General features: G+C 48.2%; 7 protein-coding genes across 7 annotated transcripts; 3 read left to right on the forward strand and 4 right to left on the reverse strand.

Moving 5' to 3' along the window:
• Positions 1–1,972: 1,972 nt before the first annotated feature.
• Positions 1,973–3,584, reverse strand: DEU56DRAFT_784305 (uncharacterized protein). Its single transcript, XM_041352208.1, has 4 exons — positions 3,495–3,584; positions 3,061–3,439; positions 2,968–2,995; positions 1,973–2,906 (listed from the first exon to the last, which is right to left on the reverse strand). The coding sequence occupies exons 2-4, from the start codon at positions 3,292–3,294 to the stop codon at positions 2,302–2,304; spliced, it is 867 nt and encodes a 288-aa protein (XP_041211679.1). The 5' UTR covers positions 3,295–3,439; positions 3,495–3,584; the 3' UTR covers positions 1,973–2,301.
• A 220-nt stretch (positions 3,585–3,804) lies between these two features.
• On the forward strand, positions 3,805–4,574 carry DEU56DRAFT_784308 (uncharacterized protein). Its single transcript, XM_041352209.1, has one exon. The coding sequence runs from the start codon at positions 4,019–4,021 to the stop codon at positions 4,292–4,294; it is 276 nt and encodes a 91-aa protein (XP_041211680.1). The 5' UTR covers positions 3,805–4,018; the 3' UTR covers positions 4,295–4,574.
• Positions 4,575–4,673: 99 nt separating this feature from the next.
• On the forward strand, positions 4,674–6,007 carry DEU56DRAFT_909485 (uncharacterized protein; the record flags this gene model as incomplete). The annotated part of the gene is made up of 5 exons (XM_041357106.1): positions 4,674–4,817; positions 4,874–5,038; positions 5,119–5,454; positions 5,546–5,678; positions 5,727–6,007. 5 exons carry the CDS (start codon positions 4,674–4,676, stop codon positions 6,005–6,007), a joined length of 1,059 nt encoding a protein of 352 aa, XP_041211681.1.
• Positions 6,008–7,803: 1,796 nt separating this feature from the next.
• Positions 7,804–9,720, reverse strand: DEU56DRAFT_125963 (uncharacterized protein). Its single transcript, XM_041344671.1, has 7 exons — positions 9,243–9,720; positions 9,115–9,190; positions 8,997–9,065; positions 8,898–8,948; positions 8,785–8,849; positions 8,676–8,735; positions 7,804–8,625 (listed from the first exon to the last, which is right to left on the reverse strand). Exons 1-7 carry the CDS (start codon positions 9,451–9,453, stop codon positions 8,120–8,122), a joined length of 1,038 nt encoding a protein of 345 aa, XP_041211682.1. The 5' UTR covers positions 9,454–9,720; the 3' UTR covers positions 7,804–8,119.
• Positions 9,721–10,154: 434 nt separating this feature from the next.
• Positions 10,155–12,077, reverse strand: DEU56DRAFT_784315 (uncharacterized protein). Its single transcript, XM_041352210.1, has 7 exons — positions 11,563–12,077; positions 11,433–11,508; positions 11,315–11,383; positions 11,215–11,265; positions 11,105–11,169; positions 10,997–11,056; positions 10,155–10,946 (listed from the first exon to the last, which is right to left on the reverse strand). The coding sequence occupies exons 1-7, from the start codon at positions 11,765–11,767 to the stop codon at positions 10,450–10,452; spliced, it is 1,023 nt and encodes a 340-aa protein (XP_041211683.1). The 5' UTR covers positions 11,768–12,077; the 3' UTR covers positions 10,155–10,449.
• A 656-nt stretch (positions 12,078–12,733) lies between these two features.
• Positions 12,734–14,830, forward strand: DEU56DRAFT_126006 (uncharacterized protein). Its single transcript, XM_041344672.1, has 7 exons — positions 12,734–12,925; positions 12,975–13,047; positions 13,110–13,178; positions 13,227–13,274; positions 13,332–13,405; positions 13,459–13,518; positions 13,567–14,830. The coding sequence occupies exons 1-7, from the start codon at positions 12,826–12,828 to the stop codon at positions 14,475–14,477; spliced, it is 1,335 nt and encodes a 444-aa protein (XP_041211684.1). The 5' UTR covers positions 12,734–12,825; the 3' UTR covers positions 14,478–14,830.
• On the reverse strand, positions 14,706–17,346 carry DEU56DRAFT_899392 (P-loop containing nucleoside triphosphate hydrolase protein; the record flags this gene model as incomplete). Its single annotated transcript, XM_041356484.1, has 13 exons — positions 14,706–14,959; positions 15,014–15,183; positions 15,243–15,312; positions 15,366–15,613; positions 15,680–15,851; positions 15,900–16,040; positions 16,104–16,201; positions 16,259–16,346; positions 16,394–16,425; positions 16,478–16,575; positions 16,818–16,975; positions 17,023–17,175; positions 17,272–17,346. 13 exons carry the CDS (start codon positions 17,344–17,346, stop codon positions 14,792–14,794), a joined length of 1,671 nt encoding a protein of 556 aa, XP_041211685.1. The 3' UTR covers positions 14,706–14,791.
• Between the last annotated feature and the right edge of the window lie 163 nt (positions 17,347–17,509).

Below are 17,509 nucleotides of genomic sequence, written 5' to 3' on the forward strand. Positions count from 1 at the left end.
CACTGCGGGCAGAACTTCGAGCACGATGCAAGTGAGCACTGGTTGCTTTGCGCGACGTAAATTCCCGTTATGGTAAACAAGGCGAACGAATACATTGCCGCACTTCTCAATGAGCTGAAGAATACAGTGAGGGCAGATTTTTGATCGCGGATGCTGATGATTGGAATGATATCCCACAGATTGGTCCCTCCCTCTAGAGCAATTCTTCGAGGCATCCATAATATGCGAACAGCAATGAGAATGGCACTAAGCACGTTTAGTGTCAACGTCATAGAAGATGATCGCCCACATAGCGAAGACTCATCAGCGTCCATGCATGGGTTGTCCAGCCCGATCAGGGTGAGTGCGTGGTATGAGACTATGCCGATGCGGCTGATTAAGGCCATGATCAGATTGTTATCCAGGTGATTGCAAGCTTCACTTACGTGTATCTGCGAGATACAGAACGAGGAAGAAATTATGACGCACTAGTCATCATTTGAGACCTTCTAGAAGTTCTAGCACCGCGATGATTGCGTGCCCGACTTGTTCCGCGAAAACATATTGATCCCCCTGGAATATTTTTGACAGACTGTGATAGGCATACGACTGCTAGACTACAATAGATGGTGGCCTTCCCCACTCGATCGATGCTCCCTGAAATATTGCCGTAGAGGTAAGCCGTTCGAAAGTCGTTATATCATGAACGACATCTGATGGCGTGCTACACAATGTCTTCAGTGATATCACCGACCAGCTCATCCAATGCATACGACGTTTATTGCAGTGGCACGCAAATATGGGGATGAAGCCAGCACGAACGATTTGCTGATAACGTTATTCTATCGCCTGTAAATCAGGCATACATTGCGAGGAAGAAGAACTCGAGGAAGATGCCATATAACCCTACATCGACACCAAGTTGGCACAGAGGTGGGTGTGTAGGAGCCATGGGTGCTGCGATATACTGATGACCCTACAGCAGGCTTCCACGAAGCGCTGCAGCTGAAGTGTACAACCCCGATCTGGCGCGGGTTGCAACCCGAGAATTTTGATGATCATGGCGTGGGTCTTGGCCGAAAATGTCCAACTGTTCTCCTCTCCTTGAGGTTTGCCTAATCGCCTGCGCAGTCGCCTCAAAGCGTACCTGGAGGACCTTGAAAGGGTGCTTGGGAAAATGGAGACGTCTGCCTGCCTGTCAATGAAATTGCAAACAAGAGAGAGGCAAGCGCAAAACCCAGGCGAGGCAAGCGATTTTCCCAGGTAGATCTATCACCGGGTAGCTGGGGGTTTGACGATGCATACCAATAACCGAAGTTCACCGTTTGGCGCAATGTGCATGCGGCTTTGTGCTTGCTGTACTTAATAGGTCTGCCCACAAACCCACCATATCATGATCGGGAGCCTTTGGAAAAGAGCTGTCCCTGATGGCAATATTACCCTAGGGGTTAGCTGCCTAGGTAGCGAGAATGCCGCTAACAGCCAATCTGCATTCCTGTAAATCACACGACAACATCATGCGACCAGCCAGCTGATGTTTCCAAGAGGTACAATTGGAGGAGACACGCAGGCGCCACACTCACCGGATTCATTATCTCCTCTGCAAGGACAACTTAAAGAACGACGCTGAATGTACGACCGGTAAATAGGCATCTGAGGCGGCATGCCACCTCATGCTAAACACGTCGCAGGATCTCGAGATACTTACTATGATATTTCCCGCTTATGAAGTACTTGCATGACCCAGTGCTTGCCAATTTGCCCAAGGCACCCATGTACCAAATGCTCCTGCATCATCGGACGTGTTGTTACCGGTGATGGTAAATATTCTCCGGTCCGCGGTCGTAGCCTCCCCAGGTCAGTCAGTGGGCCAACGTCGCAATGAGAAAAAGTCGAGAAACGAGGGGGCTACATCAACACTGGTAGCAATTTTTGCTTGGGAAACATGATAACTTAGGCTCGAACTGGCAAAGAGCAAAAACAGATAGATTATCGTCAGGATAATACTCGATACAGGCAAATCTCATAACAAGCTAACGTTACAGTACGTACTCGGGACAATAGTAGTTTAATGCACGAAGATAACAATCTGATGACCAGCACTTCAAAACCCCTAACGGACCAAAAAAAACGAGCAAATAGTGATGAGGCCAGACGTAGAGCTGGCCGGTAGGTGATGTGTCAGGAATAAATGCTGGGGCGGAACTAAAACCAATGAAGTCCAAATAAGCCGACAAGAATGACAAGAAACAGGCCCTCAGCTTTATCAGCGTGAGCAGAAAGTCAAGAATCCAGGGAAAAACACGGCAGATGACAACATGATTAGACCATGACAAGCCTTCCCATAACGTACGTTCCTCCATTCACGAGGCCGACATTCCCTACATCTTTGCCGCCGAACCCTACGGCCGGGCCCGGGAGGGTGCCTTTCCACCCACAAGGGTGATATGGCGTGAGGCCAACACTCTCGTCCCATGAGTCGCGCTCCTCAACCCATTCATTGGATACCTCGTCTTTGACTGCCGTAACAGGTGGGAGGGGGACAGTTGTCGCTGTTGTAGACTCCACGGGGAAAAGGTTGAATGGAAGAAGGGATGTCGGTATCCATTGCGACGGGGACGGAGCGCGACGTCGCCTCTTTGCGGATGCCTTGGGCTGTTCTGATGGTGACGTAGTCGATTCATCGCGAGCACGCTTGTTCGGTCGCGAATCAGAATCAGATGATGTGGCAGCGCCTGCCAGTGAGACAGCGGAAGCCTCTGCCGGCGGGACGGATGTGGCTTCTTGTGACGTCCCAGCAGAGTCACTGGATGTCATCTGGTTTGTGCGATTCGCAGTGTTTACGGGCTTAAGAATGCACCGCTTAACGTGACGGTTAAGATTGGATGCAACGCCAAAACGACGGCCACATGTGTCACACACAAATGCTACAATTGCAATTTTTTTTTTAAGTGTCGCACGACCACAACGATTTTTTAAGTCACATACCTTTTTCTCCTGTGTGTACGAGCAAATGCTGCGAGGTAGAGACATTTGATGTAAGCTAGCTATTTTTAGCGGGAGAATAATATTTATATTGACCTTTCTCAATGTGGAGGGCCTATCAAAAGATTTCTCGCACATCCAGCAGGCATGCTTCTTTTCCCGTGGTCTTGGTCCTGAGCCTTCAGTCTTGGTATTGCGCGATGAAGCAGACCTGGAAGAGCTGGCGCATGCAGTGCGAATGGACTGTGTTATCTCGGCAGGTGTGGTGGAAGGCCCGGGTAATGCCAGGGCGGGTGGGAGTGGCGGCGATGGATGAGATGGAAGAACCATGTTGGACGATGTTGGAAGATCAATACAGTAAGAGTGCGATGATGATGAAAAATGCGATGACGATGGGCTTTTATCGCATGCAGGGTATGGGTAGTGCAGTTGTTGCTGGTAGAATAAAGGCAGAGTGTCCGACCACTCACATGAGGTATGGCCGCCGGCGATGGTACGAAAGTTAGCTAAAGATGGGGGTATATCTAAAGATATAGGTGGTCCGGTGACCATGGTACGTAGGGCCGACGTTGTCGATGCGCCGCTATCTTGGAGAGAACATCTACCGCTCTGTATATCGTATGCGTCGTATATGGATGATCTTTCTAAGAAGCCTGAGACCCAATCCGACGTGTTTGACTGGGAAAGAGATGGACCGAGTTGAGCGCTCTGCATATGGTGCTGCCGCAAATTGGGGTGCTGGACTAGAGGGCTTGGACACTGCATCATGACGTGGAGGTCAGGGGGGCGACAGGGTACGGAGAGGAGGACGAAGTCTGATGAAGTTCACACCAATTCTATGAGCGGGAAAGCTTATATATATATAATTCGTTGGGTACATCCGTTGCAACCCTAAAGGTGCGAAGACATAAAGAAAACGAGGTTGAAATCTATGAAGGCCCAGGCAACAAGCAGCTGTTTTACGGCAGAAATTAGCATTCGACCTCAGCGGCTTGCACCGTTTTCTGCAATTGTGATTAGGCGTGTACCAAGCAGCTGGCTTTGAGTAGCTCATATGAGAATTCGGATAGCTCATCTTGTACTCACCGCTTTCGCAGGAAGCCTCGGAGGCCCGCGTGTTGTTGAGGAAGGCGACAGGACCACTGCTGCGGGAAGGAAATTGTTGGATCAATATCATAGACTAATGGGCATTCGGTCCGTGATAACAAAGGTCTACTTCCCCCACGAGTTGACTCGAGCAACAACATCTCAGCTTCGACTCGATTCTCGGCGGAGCGGAAATACCACGCTCGGTGGGCCTCGTTGTCTGAGTAGTACGATGATGGCCTAAAGACTTCCATTCCTGTAGGTGTTCTCTTTGGCCACGCAGGTGGCAGATATGAGAAACGACGATCCCGGTGGATTCAGATGCATTTGAGGAAATGAAGCACCCCTCGTGTGGTACGGAAACAGAAGAATGAACCTTGCTTGAGCATGCATGCTTGAGCTTGAGTCTCCTATACTTAGTTTAATAATTAGTCAGTTCTGCAAATGACGCAGCCGCCGGTAAGCTCGAGGCGGCAGCAGCACAGGAAATTCATTTCTGAAATATTGCAGATGGCAACAAGATCAAGTTCCTTCATAGTTCAAAATTACGTTTGTGGACACTTGTTAATTTTTAAAGCTTTTGATAAACAATAACAAACAACGCTTTTTATCCAAAAACAATCATGACAATATCAGCTGCACAGAAGACAGCAATAGAGGAGGTCATTGAAATCTTAGTTGCAACTACCCCAGCTCGCGGAAAACGTCAATTATCTCAATTGTTCATGGATCTCGTCGACAGAACAGAGTGGCCTGAGTATTATGAGGTATTTCTAATAGAAACAAACCCTTGCAACATCTCCGAATCATTTATTTCAACTAGGTCATACCCGAGCCTCGATGTATCAACGCCATTAAGTCAAGCGTTGAACGGAACAGATACAAGGACGCGTTGAACGCGTATACCGATCTGTCCCTCGTGTTTTGGAACGCATTGTTCTACAACGAACCGGATAGTCAAATTGCTACTGATGCACAGACCCTCAAGGTTCGTTTTTCACTTCTTGTCCGCGGCGCAATCGTTCTGAATACCGATCGGGTCTTTCGACCTCATCTATTCGCGTTCAGATTGTACTCGAAACTGAATGGCAGAAGAGAAGCATTCTTCCCGTGCCCCGACACTCGCCACCTCCTTCATCTGCTCAAAAGGTCCACGGAACGGGTCCCGCTGCACCGCCGCATCCCATTGTTGTCCAGCCTTCCACTTCTACGACCACCAAAATGAGGACAACAGCTCCAACATCCGCTGTACCTCCAACTTCCGAGTCACACACCGCCAAACCCACTCCTCTAAAGGGACCAGTGGCTGCAGAAGAAAGGGTTGGAGATAGTGAGGCGATCGTCCGTCAGCTTGAGAAAAGTCTCCCAAGATGGCAAGCCGTTGGAGAACTAGGGATGTCCGAGGTCAGCAAGGCGAGTATTCATCAATCGACCTCTCTCAACCGTGGTGATGTTTAATCCCCGTTTTTATACTTACATACTCGCTATGCCACAGGACCGACTGGTTGAAATTGTGCACAGTCCTCCTAAGACCCATACGCACGAGGACGCTCGTGACCGGACCATGCTGACCGCGGCAGGGAATTTGACTGTTCCCCCGATTGTCGACAAGCTTCCCCCCGAAACGAGTGGGTTTTTTGTCATTGTTTTCTAACCTGCCTCACACCTTTTGTTAGTAAAACACTTTGAGCGCTCCCCAGACACAAACGAGCTGTTCTGGTTTGCCGCACCTCCGATGAACACCGCCCGGACACCGCCCCCACAGCATAGTCTGGCGTACCTGCATTTCCTAGCGACAAAACACAAGAAAGAACTGCAGGCGGGCTCAGACGTCATGGACGCCGGCGGTGAAGCTGGTTTGACAGGTCATTCAAAGCGACAACGCACGGTTGCGCCTCCAACAGTTAGCGAAATTCTCCAAGCGACCATAAATTCAGCATCTCCCGAGCTCCTTTAGACATTATTCATCTGCTCCCACTAGTATAATACCCAAGTTCGTTTCCTTTCGGTCTTTCCGCCTCGTACTCATCGGTTGCCATGCCATACAGACTTAATTGCTGGCCAGAAGAATTTCATCTTTTTGCTCTGCAATTGTCCGACCCATTCGTCAATATTAATTCATCCTGCACTATTTAAATGCAAGCCTAAGTCGGGAAGAACCCAAGCCATCTGTGCAATGTCTAGGTGAAACGTACTGCGACGCGTACTTGAGTTGGGTGAAGTCAAGTTGGACGTAAGTCATAAATCCACGCACCGAAATATCTTGATGCCCAATTTCCTTAGTATCGAGATGTCGATACTAATGAGCTACCCAATTCTACCACTACATGTACAACTACATCGCGATAGGTCTTCAATGCGGTCTTCAATAAGTGCGTCCTCGAGCCGTTCAAATCCGCGGAGGACTTAATCTTGTCAACATCGACAAGTGCTGCAAAACATCTCTTAAGCTTGGTGATCAAGTCCGTTTTACGAGTCCCAGAATCAAGGAGATGATGCTAGAAAACAATGATCTAGCAGCAGTTCAAAATTATTCTTTGTTTCCAGCCGCTGTCATCGAAGACAGGCTTCAGTGATTACGTTCGACATAATGACGTTTTAGATGACGACGAAGCACCAAGACCGATCTGAGGACGAAATCGGCCACAGATCAAAAATTTGTTCACGGTGCGTCCCAAATTGCGATCCTTCAGTAAGCGCTTGATCCTTACCAGGGATTTCCTATTCAGCCTTGGGGGGTCCTCGAGCATATTGGATCTTCAGAGCGATCATTTTTTTTTGCCTTCGACCTCCCTCTCAATCTCTTTCAACCTTCCTTTCGGCGCATACACATGTGGCTTCGGGGTCGGAAGACGGGCAGAAGATTCCCCTCCGCAAACTACGATATAAACGGCAGCCTCCTCAGCAGGCTGCGAGACGAGGTTCTTCCCAGCGCGAAGTTTTCCCTGTCGCCATACTCCCCGATGGCACCGTTACGTGTATTAAGAACTCCCTCGACGGACTTTTCGACAATATGTACGTATGTAATGATCTAGTCTTCCCCTACATAGGCAGACCAAATAGAAGGAACGGCAGTCATTTCTTTTTTATTATGGGAATAGTCGGCAGCACAAGCCTCGTGTCGCACATATGTACACTATTTTTGTTTTTGTTAAATTTTCTACGGGATACATTACTTACTAGTACGTCCGATTGTGCAAGTACTTGCAAGAAGAACTCGTTTTTTCTTGCAATTGGCATCTTAAAGGTAATTTCCCTAGATCCATGCTTCTCCTGCGGCACGCCCCCGCGTTCGAGACCCAAGTCTCAAGGTTCATTCCGGAGGCGTGGCTCCTGACTAATATCTGAGTTCTTGCCAAGTGGTTGCAGCGGAAGCTAGTGGACTGATTCTATCATTCATGTATTATCCGAGCTTGAGAAGCTCGCGGCTTTTGTTGTATCTAGACCTAGGAGGATCGTAGCTTTCACGGACCTGCTAGTACACTTATATTCTAGTCAGTGATCGGTGACAATCTTCGCACTCATTCAAATTTTGAAGCTTGATCTTGGATGTCCTCATGCGACTGGGGACTTAGGCTTCGAGTCTGGAGAGCCCACCGGGAGAGCATCGTCACCTGGGTTGATTCATCCGTTCACTTTCGCAAGTGGTGACTAGGGGTGCACTGGTTTATAACTTCTGATGTATTTTTGGCTTGGCACTTTCACATCCGGGGAATTGGAAACTGGACATGGTGGAGTAGGGTGGAGAGGGTGTGAAATTCGAATTGTGGGTCCCCAGAAGAGAACGACAGAACGCCAGAAGCATGTCCACATACGATGAATCAAAACATTGTATTTTAATAACGACGAAAGTTCATGAATCGTACGACAGTGAGAACGACCGGGGATATACACCGGTAGAACGCGGAGACACAGATATACTCCGTGAACCCCACCTGGCCTATATTTTGTACTTCATACCAAGATGAGTAAGATTGCGAAAGACGATATTGGTCCAAAAGATAATAAGTCCACAGTACAGGAAATTTACACGCACGGCCGACATTCCAAGGACAAAAATACGTTACTTTTAGACCATTGGTATTGCATCGAACTGTGGCCTGCTCCGTGTGGTGAAGGGCGATGTATCTGTCCGTGGCGGAGGTGAGAATGAACCTTGCAAAGAGGGGTATGCCAACTGGGGCTGTGGAGCATACACAGTCCCATGTTGCGACGGGGACAAGGACTGCCCATACAACACAGGAGAGCCGACCGACCGAGTAAAGATGGATGAACCGGACGGAAAACGGTTATGTGATATGCGTGTTGCCGCGCCATCGCCTCTGTCTATGAACGCCTGGTTGATGACAGTGGTGTAAGCTCCTTTCTTGTACACGTGGCGTCTGTACACTAGATAGGCGCCAATGGCAAGAAGCGAGAGAGCAGCCAAGGCTCCGATGGTGCCACCCACTATCCCACCTACGTCAGTTGAACTCGAGCCCGAGCTTGAACTGCTAGATGGGTTTGAGCTTGAGCTTGAGCTTGAACTTGAACCACTAGGTGATGCTGAGGCACTCGGGGTGATGTAAGAAGGAACTGGGGCAAATCAACATCGGTGACGAACAGATGGAACAAAATCAACGCACACTCTTGAAAAGTAGCGCTCGCTTGTTGGATATTGAAAGTCGCAGATGTCCATGTTGTCGCTACAAAAACTCGTCACTTGGTATCACGTGTTCGGAAAACAAAACTCACGATCTGTAATGGCCCAGTAAGGTATAGTCGCATTTCCAGTAAGCTCATATCCAGAAGGGAAGAATCTATAATCGATTAGCACAGCTCAAATAAATCATGAAATCAGAACGAACTCCTCTGTCCATGCTATGTTGGTAGCGCACCCGTTTGCCCAGGAAGGCCATCTATTTAACCATTAATGTTTCGCAAGGAACACGAGATGGATGACTTGCTCGAAGACAGTAGTACTTATCCCTTGACATAGAGTGCACGCCATCATGAGATTATAGGACGACCAAGAACTGCTATGATATCAGAGCAATGAGAGACATAGTTGTTGCTTCCACCTACCAATAACATGGATTTGCGTTCGTAGAATTTGGCAAGGTATACGAATAGCCAGCCTTCAGAACTGGTTGGACATAGTCTTAGAGTGTGAATATAAGTATGCAACCAAGATGCGAGGAAAATCGACGTGCTGTTCCCAAAGCATGCAGCCTCGACATAAGCGACAGTAAGACAAGGCGAGTCGCCCTGGCCGTCGTTCATCCATGAGTATCCATCGATACAGGTGGCGGGCGATGTGACAGTGCGGGCGACTGGATGACTCAGAACTTGTACCGCCAGGGTAATCGGAATACATGGAATTATAGCCACAAGAAGATAGAGACCCAAGGACACCATGGTCATGGTGTGGGCTAAAACGCACTCCCAGGGATGTGGGCAAGCACGCGGATTACTCGAATGGGTAGAAGCATGTTCTTATCGTCACGTTGGATTCTAGCGCTCAATCGATAGAGGCCACCAGTGTCTGGTGACCCACTGGCAGTGAGCCTTGAGGTAATGATCATGATGGACCGCATCAGCCGTGCCCAATAGCATGCGTTCTTGCCTGATTTTACGTGAGATTAAAATATTGAGATATGAACATTTCCCTGCGGCTGCAGAGCGCTGGGGGACAAAGTACGTTGCTGTAGGTGTCACGAAACAAGTTCAAAATGGTCACGGTCACCACCGTGCACGTGGTTAACCGGCCGTTAGCGAAAATTCGAAGCGTCTTGATTCTAGCAACATTCAACGTTCAACGTCGACAAGATAACTAGTAAGTACTCGTTCAACATCTAATTGGGTTCATGCATGTGCTTCAACTCGTCTTTGAGAAATGCATCTCAGAGTGTCCGTGCCATTTCAGATAGCGCGCAAGCGCCTATGTGTGGCTTTAATACGGCTATAGCATTATTACCCGACGACTCAGTTTGTCCCACCCCGGATCTGTCAACTTAAGCTTCATCTTGTAAAACTCACGAGAATAGCCATGTCGATTTGAACCGACGAGTCAAGTTTGTGCGTACATGTCTGGGGTGCTGTCAATTTGACAAGTTGCAGTGGGAAATCGTGTGTCTGGAAGAGAACGAGGGAACGACAGAAGCATGCCCACATCCTACGTGATTTCAATCAGAACGTTGTTATTTTAGTGACCACAGGATTATGATACACGACGGGAACGACGGCATAAATGACATACTGATAGAATGCGGAGTAAGAAATTCCGTGATCCCCGCCTTGCCTGTCATGGCAAAACGAGTAAAAGGAGATTGGTCAGGAGATAGCAAGTAAGTCCATGGTACAGAATGAGGGCGGGTCCGACATTTTAGGTACAAGAAATTCATAAGAAATGCCTTATTCCTAAACCATCGGTATGACATCGGAACGTTGGCCGTTACTGGTATGTGTGGTGTAGACAGACACATCTGTTCGCGGAGGAGGTGAGAATGAACCTTGCAGAGATGGGTATACTGTCTGGGGTTGTGGAGAATATACGGTCCCGTACTGCTGCGACGGGGATATGGACTGCCCATACAACTCAGCAGGGCTCGACATTGATGGACCAAAGTTGGATGTATCGGAGGGTATACGGTTGTGTGTCATGCCTGACAATGGCATAAATGCCGACCCTTGTTGGTTAATGGCAGAGGCGTCGACTCCTTTCTTGTATACGCGGCGTCTGTACAGTAGATAGGAAACAACGGCGAAAAACAAGAGTGCGGCTGCGCCTCCGACGGTACCGCCAACTATCGCACCCACGTCGGTTGAATTTGAGCTTGAGCTTGAACCACTTGATGATGGGCTTGAACCTGAACTGCTAGATGATGATGAAACACCCGGTGTGATGTAAGAGGTATCTGGACCAGATCAACGTTGGTGATGAACAGACGGAACCAAACTAACATACTCGAGTTATAAGTAGCGTTCGCTTGTTGGATATTGAAAGTCTGAGTTGTCCATGTTGTCGCTAAAGAAATTGTCAATCGGTATCATGTGTTCGGAAAACAAAACTCACGATCTGTAATGGCCCAGTAAGGTATAGATGCATTTCCAGCAAGCTCATATCCAGAAGGGTAATAACTGTAATACTGTGAGTGCGGCTCAACAAATCATGAAAAAACAAACTCCTGCGTCCATGTTGAGTTGGTAGAGCACCCGCTTGCCCAGGCAGGCCATCTATTTAATCATTAATGTTTCGCAATAAAACACGAGATGGATGACTTGCTCGGAGACAGTGGTACTTATCCCTTGACATAGAGTGCACGCCATCATGAGATTATAGGATGACCAAGAACTGCTATGATATCAGAGCAATGGGAGACACAGTTGTTGCTTCCACATACCAATAACATGGATTTGCGGTCGTAGAATTTGGCAATGAATACGAATAGCCAGCCTTCAGAACTGGTTGGTCGTAGTCTTAGAGTGTGGATATAAGTATGCAACCAAGATGCGAGGAAAAAATCGACGTGCTGTTCCCGACGCATGCAGCCTCGACATAAGCAACAGTAAGACAAGGCGAGTCGCCCTGACCGTCGTTCATCCATGAGTATCCATTGATACAGGTGGCGGGCGATGAGATAGTGCGGGCGACTGGATGAACTTGTACTGCCAAGGTAGTTGAAATATATGAAAGTATGAACATCAAACGATAGAAACCCGAGGACACCGTGACCATGTTGATGAAGCAGGCTAAGATGCACTAGGCCGAGGATGCAATAATTATATTGGAGCAAGGGCAAGCATATCAGGCTTATCGTTACGTTATTTGCAAGCCAGCGCTCGTCTCAGCCTTGTCTCATGACCTGGGCGGATAATATGTATTGATGAGGCTGTCCTGTGCGCAGCGGACCGGACCCGCATATGTGTGAATCGGGTCCCGCCGATGAGCGCTGAATCAATTGGATTGGAATATGTATATGAAGACTCATGATGGACCATGATGAAACACTTCCCTTGGTCGGTTGCTTTCGAGTTGAACGTTGAACATTGAAGAAGTGGACACGTGAGAACTTTAAAACTTGAGCTTGTCCGACATAGGTCACGGTCTTTTGCAAGCCACCGACATCATCCACAAAGATAACGGAGTAATCATATGGCAGCTCCCTATAATTAGGTGAATACGCATATGCATACGCTTCGAAAGGACTTCGGGAATTCATCTAGACCCGCAACCGAATCGTTTCAGGCTACGTGTCGCGGCATGCGTGCAACTACTACTAGTACTGTAATATGCATGCGGCTGTTTCATTATTACCCGGTTGCTCAGTTTGTCTCGGTCCATCTGTCAACTCACGACCCTTTGACGCCAAGGAGTCAGGTCCATCTTCGAAGTTCGGTAATAGTCCCAGTTTGTGTAGACGGAATATTCCTGGTCCACCCATTCCTATCGTGGCCATTCGCATTATTAACTGTCCACGGGGCTTCATTCCGAGAACTGACAGTGGGCGCACTTCAAGTACCGACCAAGAGCCATGGCCCGCGTTTAGCCGCGCAACATCTCTCAGCCTTCACCGGTCACCTCGCAGCCTGCGCCCTTCGTTCGTTGTAACTGTTTTCTTTCCTACTCTCTCCTGGCGCCATTTGTTGCACCCAGCGGTCAGCTTACAGGTCGTTACTTCACAGCCATCTCAATTGCGTTTCGGATTCTGTAACATCTTTCGCACAGCTTCTTTAACTGAAGATTAGCTTCTTCATAAACCTCTCTCAACCTTGATTACAGCAATTCGAGTCAAAATGTCATCATGTCCACTAGCATCCTGGTCCGTCAACACCAAGGGGCAATCGCCGTGCGAGGTAGTTCAGACGGTGGACAATTCGTGCTCCCCAAATACGTGTAAGCCCCCTCCCATGCTCATCTTTGTGAAATGCTTGAGTCGCTTTAGATGGCACTATCTCCCCTCCTTCTTCTGAGGACTCCTTCGTTCCAGTTGGTTTTAATGTGACCGCGTGCACTTGGTGAGTCACATTCGTGCAAATTTGGTGTATGTTTTAAACACAGGAATGGGCACCATAAACAGTTCCTGGGCAAGTTACAACTTGCTAAGTGCCTGTATGTTTTGTGCCACCGAATCGCCCTCTTTGGTGAGGTAAGTCCTCAAGTTCACTCGTTGTTCGCTTTAGCAAACTTGGCATAGCTGGGATGTATGGAAAACGAATTGCGGTAACCTGACGTCAACAACAACGTGAGTTTACATATGGCTTGTTTTCTGCTAATATAATTTTTTACGTGTCTTTCACAGATACTTTCCCTGGGATGCGGGCAAATGGCTTCCTTCCAATGAATCAATAATACCTTATTATGCAAGCTACAATCGTAAGTTCTGATAGCAGAAACACTAAGCTCCCTTATCATGAATTATCTTTCAGCTAGTAACTACCAAGGTGGCACATTTAACGAGACCGTCGCTAAGGGTATCACCACTGAGAGTAAGCTCACTCGACTGTAACGGTCAAATGCGCACTGACATTCATCAGACAATTCCAACTTGAATGGATCCCCCATCACCGATTCGTCCTCATCGAGTTCATCGTCCAGTTCTTCAACCCCTGTTGGTGCGATTGTTGGAGGTGTCGTCGGGGGAACGGTTCTGGTACTTCTGTTATGCGGCTTCTTCTTCTTCATTATTTGCCAGAAGCGCAGAAGGGCGGCGCAGTTCCCACCCAAAATGACCCCACCTATATGGAATGGTTCACACTTCGCTTTGCCGACCAAAGAGACTACTCGCGCTCGCGCTCCCCTCGCACCATCAGGATACCCTCAGACATCAGCACAGATGTCCACTGCTCCTTACGCTATCCATTCCAATCATATTCGCAACGTCCCTTCAGTAACGAGCCTCCATTCCCTCCACGTCACTTCACCCACTTCCTCTGGGCATGCTATGCCTTTATCGCCTTTGATGCCCCCTATCGCCCCAGTGTTATCACCCGTCAGCGATGCAGCCGATATAATTACCCCGTTCCTCGCAACCCAACCGTCAAGCCGACCAGGCACCCCAGACAGAAAGAGCGCCCAAAATCACAGCGAACCTCCGCCTGAGCGCGCCACGTCACCGCAATCTCAAAGATCACGCATGAACCCGCCCCCTTATGCCCCATCATCTCCCACGTCATCAAACCATACCCACAATGGGTCCACCTCTTCGAGGAGGTTGTCTCTCATGAGGCACTTCAGGCGGGAAGGCGGCTCTGGGGACACGACCATCAGCTCAGTCATAGGCCAGAGGAGGACGCACGCCCCAAGGATGCAATCTGCAGCGAGTGCTGAGAGCGCCAGGAGTCACTCAACCACCGCGAGTGTGAGTGACAATGGGCGGAGTATGAGGACTGCCCTTGAACGTACCACGACGACAGCTGCTTCGAGTTCGCGTCGGCCTGCTGTGTAGAGAATCTCTTTGGTTTTCTTTTCTTTCTTGGACCCTCGTTTATTTTCCACTGGGTTCAGGCAATACGTGCAGTATTGAACTGTGATCGTATATGTTCGTTTATGTAGCAATGGATCTTCTATGCAACGACTTCCATATGGGATGCGGCGGGGCCAACTGAAGGTGGCAGTGCGGTTACTGCCACACTGAGTTAATGACATGATCATATGACTACTCTGAAGGGGCGGCATACGCGTTGCGGACAATGATAACACAATAGTGTACATACATACAGCAAGATTGTAACTAGATAAGACAATCTTTCAAGTTCGAGCTCATGTGATAGGGGGAAGCGCAATCAAGTCCAGTACTTGTTCAATGATATCCTTCTTCTCCTCTTGACACTTAATAACATCAGTCTCCACAGAGTCCTGTGTGATGATTTTATACACAAAAACCGTCTGTTCTTGACCAAACCGGTGGCATCGAGAAATGGCCTGAACCTATGTTGCTGGCCTTCTACATTACTGGCAACGCGTTTCGCTTTAACCACTCACCTCTTTGCAACGGTTCCACCACGGGTTGACGAGAATAACATGATTTGCAGCAGTAATGTTCAGTCCGACACCACCAGCATCAATGGACATCAGGAGCACTTTCATGCGAGAATCGTTCGCGAAAGAGTCAAGGACTGTCGTGCGTTGTTTGATCGAAAGTTCGCCGTGATCTAACAATAAGAACACCCTTGAACACGCAATTTGCAGAAAATGGACGTATCATACGAACATTGATCCATTCCTATCTTCCGTTTCCTCAATTGGACCGCCAGCAGATTCATCGTGTCCCTAAAACAGCACTAGGCAAGCAAACATGAGTCAAGGCGTCTAAAGAAAAGGCAGAGCGACCTACAAAAACCAACACCTTCTGGCCTGCCGGCACCCCTATGATAATATTCATCACCGCGCAAATTTTGCTTGAGGGATAAGCATGCCCGAACAGCCAAGCGAATGACTGAAGGTTTAATGGGAGAACTTCTGGATCGGGACCGAGTCCGCGTCTGTACATGTCCACTACATCAGAAGTTACATCAGCGTCCAAACCTTGCTCCTCGATTATCTTCCCCAAGACGCCCATGAGTAGAAATGGATGATCGCACGCTATGTAAGAGAAAGGACCATCAGAATGATTTGCACACCCTATACGTACACAAATAAATACATTACCTTGCCTGGCTCTCAGCCACCCAATATCATAATCTTTGAGGCTAGAACGAGCCCAATCGTGTATCACTTTCTCCCCTTGTGTTTGCCACACACGAACAGTTTTGATTTCTAGATTCGGAAGTTGAATTACATCCACCTTTCTCCTGTATCGCGCACAATCTTTAAGAAGATCCTAAAAAGGTTCATTTCAATGGCTGCGCATAGCGGAGCAACAACATACCGCGACTACGTATGCGGAAACATTGGAGAAGTATCCGCGTTTACCGCGCACTGTGAATACGGTGCTTTCTGCGGCCGGACCAGCATGCTCATCTGTGACTTCAAGAAACCTGAGCTGGGGCTGGATATCGGATAGCTTGTTCTATGCAAGTCATCATTGATACTTCCTCGCTCGGTAATCGTATCCGAACTGCTACAAACTCACTACGAAAGGGGTGCCCGTAAGACAAAGCCCGTGCAGCTTTGGCAAAGCTATGCATGCTCTGTACCAAGCACCTAGGCCCATAATCTTGTGCGATTCATCTGCAATATTTTATGCTCAGTTAAGGTGGTCGTCGGTTCAGGTCTTGAACACGCTACCCAAAATGACGCGGAACCAGCATACCAGAAAGACCGGATCTTTGGGATCTTTGCTCATTCGACGTTCTATTCGCTGATACGTACTGACCTGCGCAGGGCATTAGGTAGTATAAGGTATTGTTTCAAAGTACTTGCGATAATATCTGCGTCCATAAGAGCGTCTATACCTACATAAAGGGGGAATTTAGAATGTGTGAGTGTATCTGGTAATCTACTTACTCATGTGCCCATCGTGAACTTTCGCTGTTAGTCCATCACCAAATTTTTCAATTTCGCGCATCCATTGTTCGCGTAGAGACACACTAGGGACAACAACCCTTCGTAGCAGTGTCAGCGAGACGTCAGCAACAAGATCAAATCAGGTTTACAAAGTCGTCTTCGGTCGTTTAAGGGGTGCTTTCCCGGATCTAAGAGTCTTAGAAGATCCTACACTTCTCGAGATCTGCCGCTTTCGACTCCTGGAGGGTTTTCTTTATCAACGCGATCGAAGTTACAGTCTTTCCGAGACTTTGAGTGTGAATGAGTGATAAAAGGGGTCATTGATGCGTGTTGCACATACCCCATCTCATGTGCGAGTATTGAACCCCCTTGTCCTGCTTTCTCACGCGCGAGCAGCCACTCGAGATCCATCGCTTGATGCTTGAAAAGGGTAAACGAGGGGCCCTGGACTGACCTACCAATCATGTTGTTTGCTGCATTGCTAGGTTTTGGCTTTTTCTGAAGCTTGTTAAACTGACAAAAGTCCAAGCTTTGGTGCTACTCACAGGGGTGGCAAGCACAAATTCACGGGATATATTTGCACTGAGAGGTAGGGTTATTTCTTCGTGTTTCAATTTTTTTGGAGCGTTGGAAAGCCGAACGGAGTTTGACGCCTTTGAGGCTGAGATCGGTGTCACATTGGTGGTGCGGCGTGGGGACTGAAAGTGATAGTAATGAGAATGTCTTAAGGCGATGTAAAAGCAATGCTTGCCTCTTTTTGACAGCCATCATCTTCTAACGATGCAAGAAATAACTGGAAGGCGGTCATGTGTGTTGAGATTGGGAGGACTCGCGAGATACTGCGGTCTCCTGCATCCCTTTGTAACCATTGTGAGTGATCATGCGCCTAGGCAAACCTAAAGTCTTCAGATCGTGTTTGGGTCGTGTGATGCGCCTTCATTGTATTATCTGGAGCTGGTATCTCATGACAGGTTTTCATAATACACTGCCGTCAATAGTTTCCGCTGGGACAAAGACGCATACTAGACTGGT

Source organism: Suillus clintonianus (assembly GCF_016758775.1).
Source record: "Suillus clintonianus strain FC179 chromosome Unknown DEU56scaffold_14, whole genome shotgun sequence".
NCBI lineage: Eukaryota > Fungi > Basidiomycota > Agaricomycetes > Boletales > Suillaceae > Suillus > Suillus clintonianus.

Coding starts and splice junctions, on each gene's coding strand:
- DEU56DRAFT_784305 (XM_041352208.1), bottom strand. CDS start 3,294: ATGGTTCTTCCATCTCATCCATCGCCGCCACTCCCACCCGCCCTGGCA. Junction 2,996..3,060: donor GGCCCTCCACATTGAGAAAG/GTCAATATAAAT, acceptor TCTACCTCGCAG/CATTTGCTCGTACACACAGG. Junction 2,907..2,967: donor CGTACACACAGGAGAAAAAG/GTATGTGACTTA, acceptor TTGCAATTGTAG/CATTTGTGTGTGACACATGT.
- DEU56DRAFT_125963 (XM_041344671.1), bottom strand. CDS start 9,453: ATGACCATGGTGTCCTTGGGTCTCTATCTTCTTGTGGCTATAATTCCA. Junction 9,191..9,242: donor GGCTGCATGCTTTGGGAACA/GCACGTCGATTT, acceptor TCACACTCTAAG/ACTATGTCCAACCAGTTCTG. Junction 9,066..9,114: donor AACGCAAATCCATGTTATTG/GTAGGTGGAAGC, acceptor ATATCATAGCAG/TTCTTGGTCGTCCTATAATC.
- DEU56DRAFT_126006 (XM_041344672.1), top strand. CDS start 12,826: ATGTCATCATGTCCACTAGCATCCTGGTCCGTCAACACCAAGGGGCAA. Junction 13,275..13,331: donor AACCTGACGTCAACAACAAC/GTGAGTTTACAT, acceptor TGTCTTTCACAG/ATACTTTCCCTGGGATGCGG. Junction 13,519..13,566: donor TAAGGGTATCACCACTGAGA/GTAAGCTCACTC, acceptor GACATTCATCAG/ACAATTCCAACTTGAATGGA.
- DEU56DRAFT_784308 (XM_041352209.1), top strand. CDS start 4,019: ATGAGAATTCGGATAGCTCATCTTGTACTCACCGCTTTCGCAGGAAGC.
- DEU56DRAFT_784315 (XM_041352210.1), bottom strand. CDS start 11,767: ATGGTCACGGTGTCCTCGGGTTTCTATCGTTTGATGTTCATACTTTCA. Junction 11,509..11,562: donor GGCTGCATGCGTCGGGAACA/GCACGTCGATTT, acceptor CCACACTCTAAG/ACTACGACCAACCAGTTCTG. Junction 10,947..10,996: donor GAACGCTACTTATAACTCGA/GTATGTTAGTTT, acceptor GATCTGGTCCAG/ATACCTCTTACATCACACCG.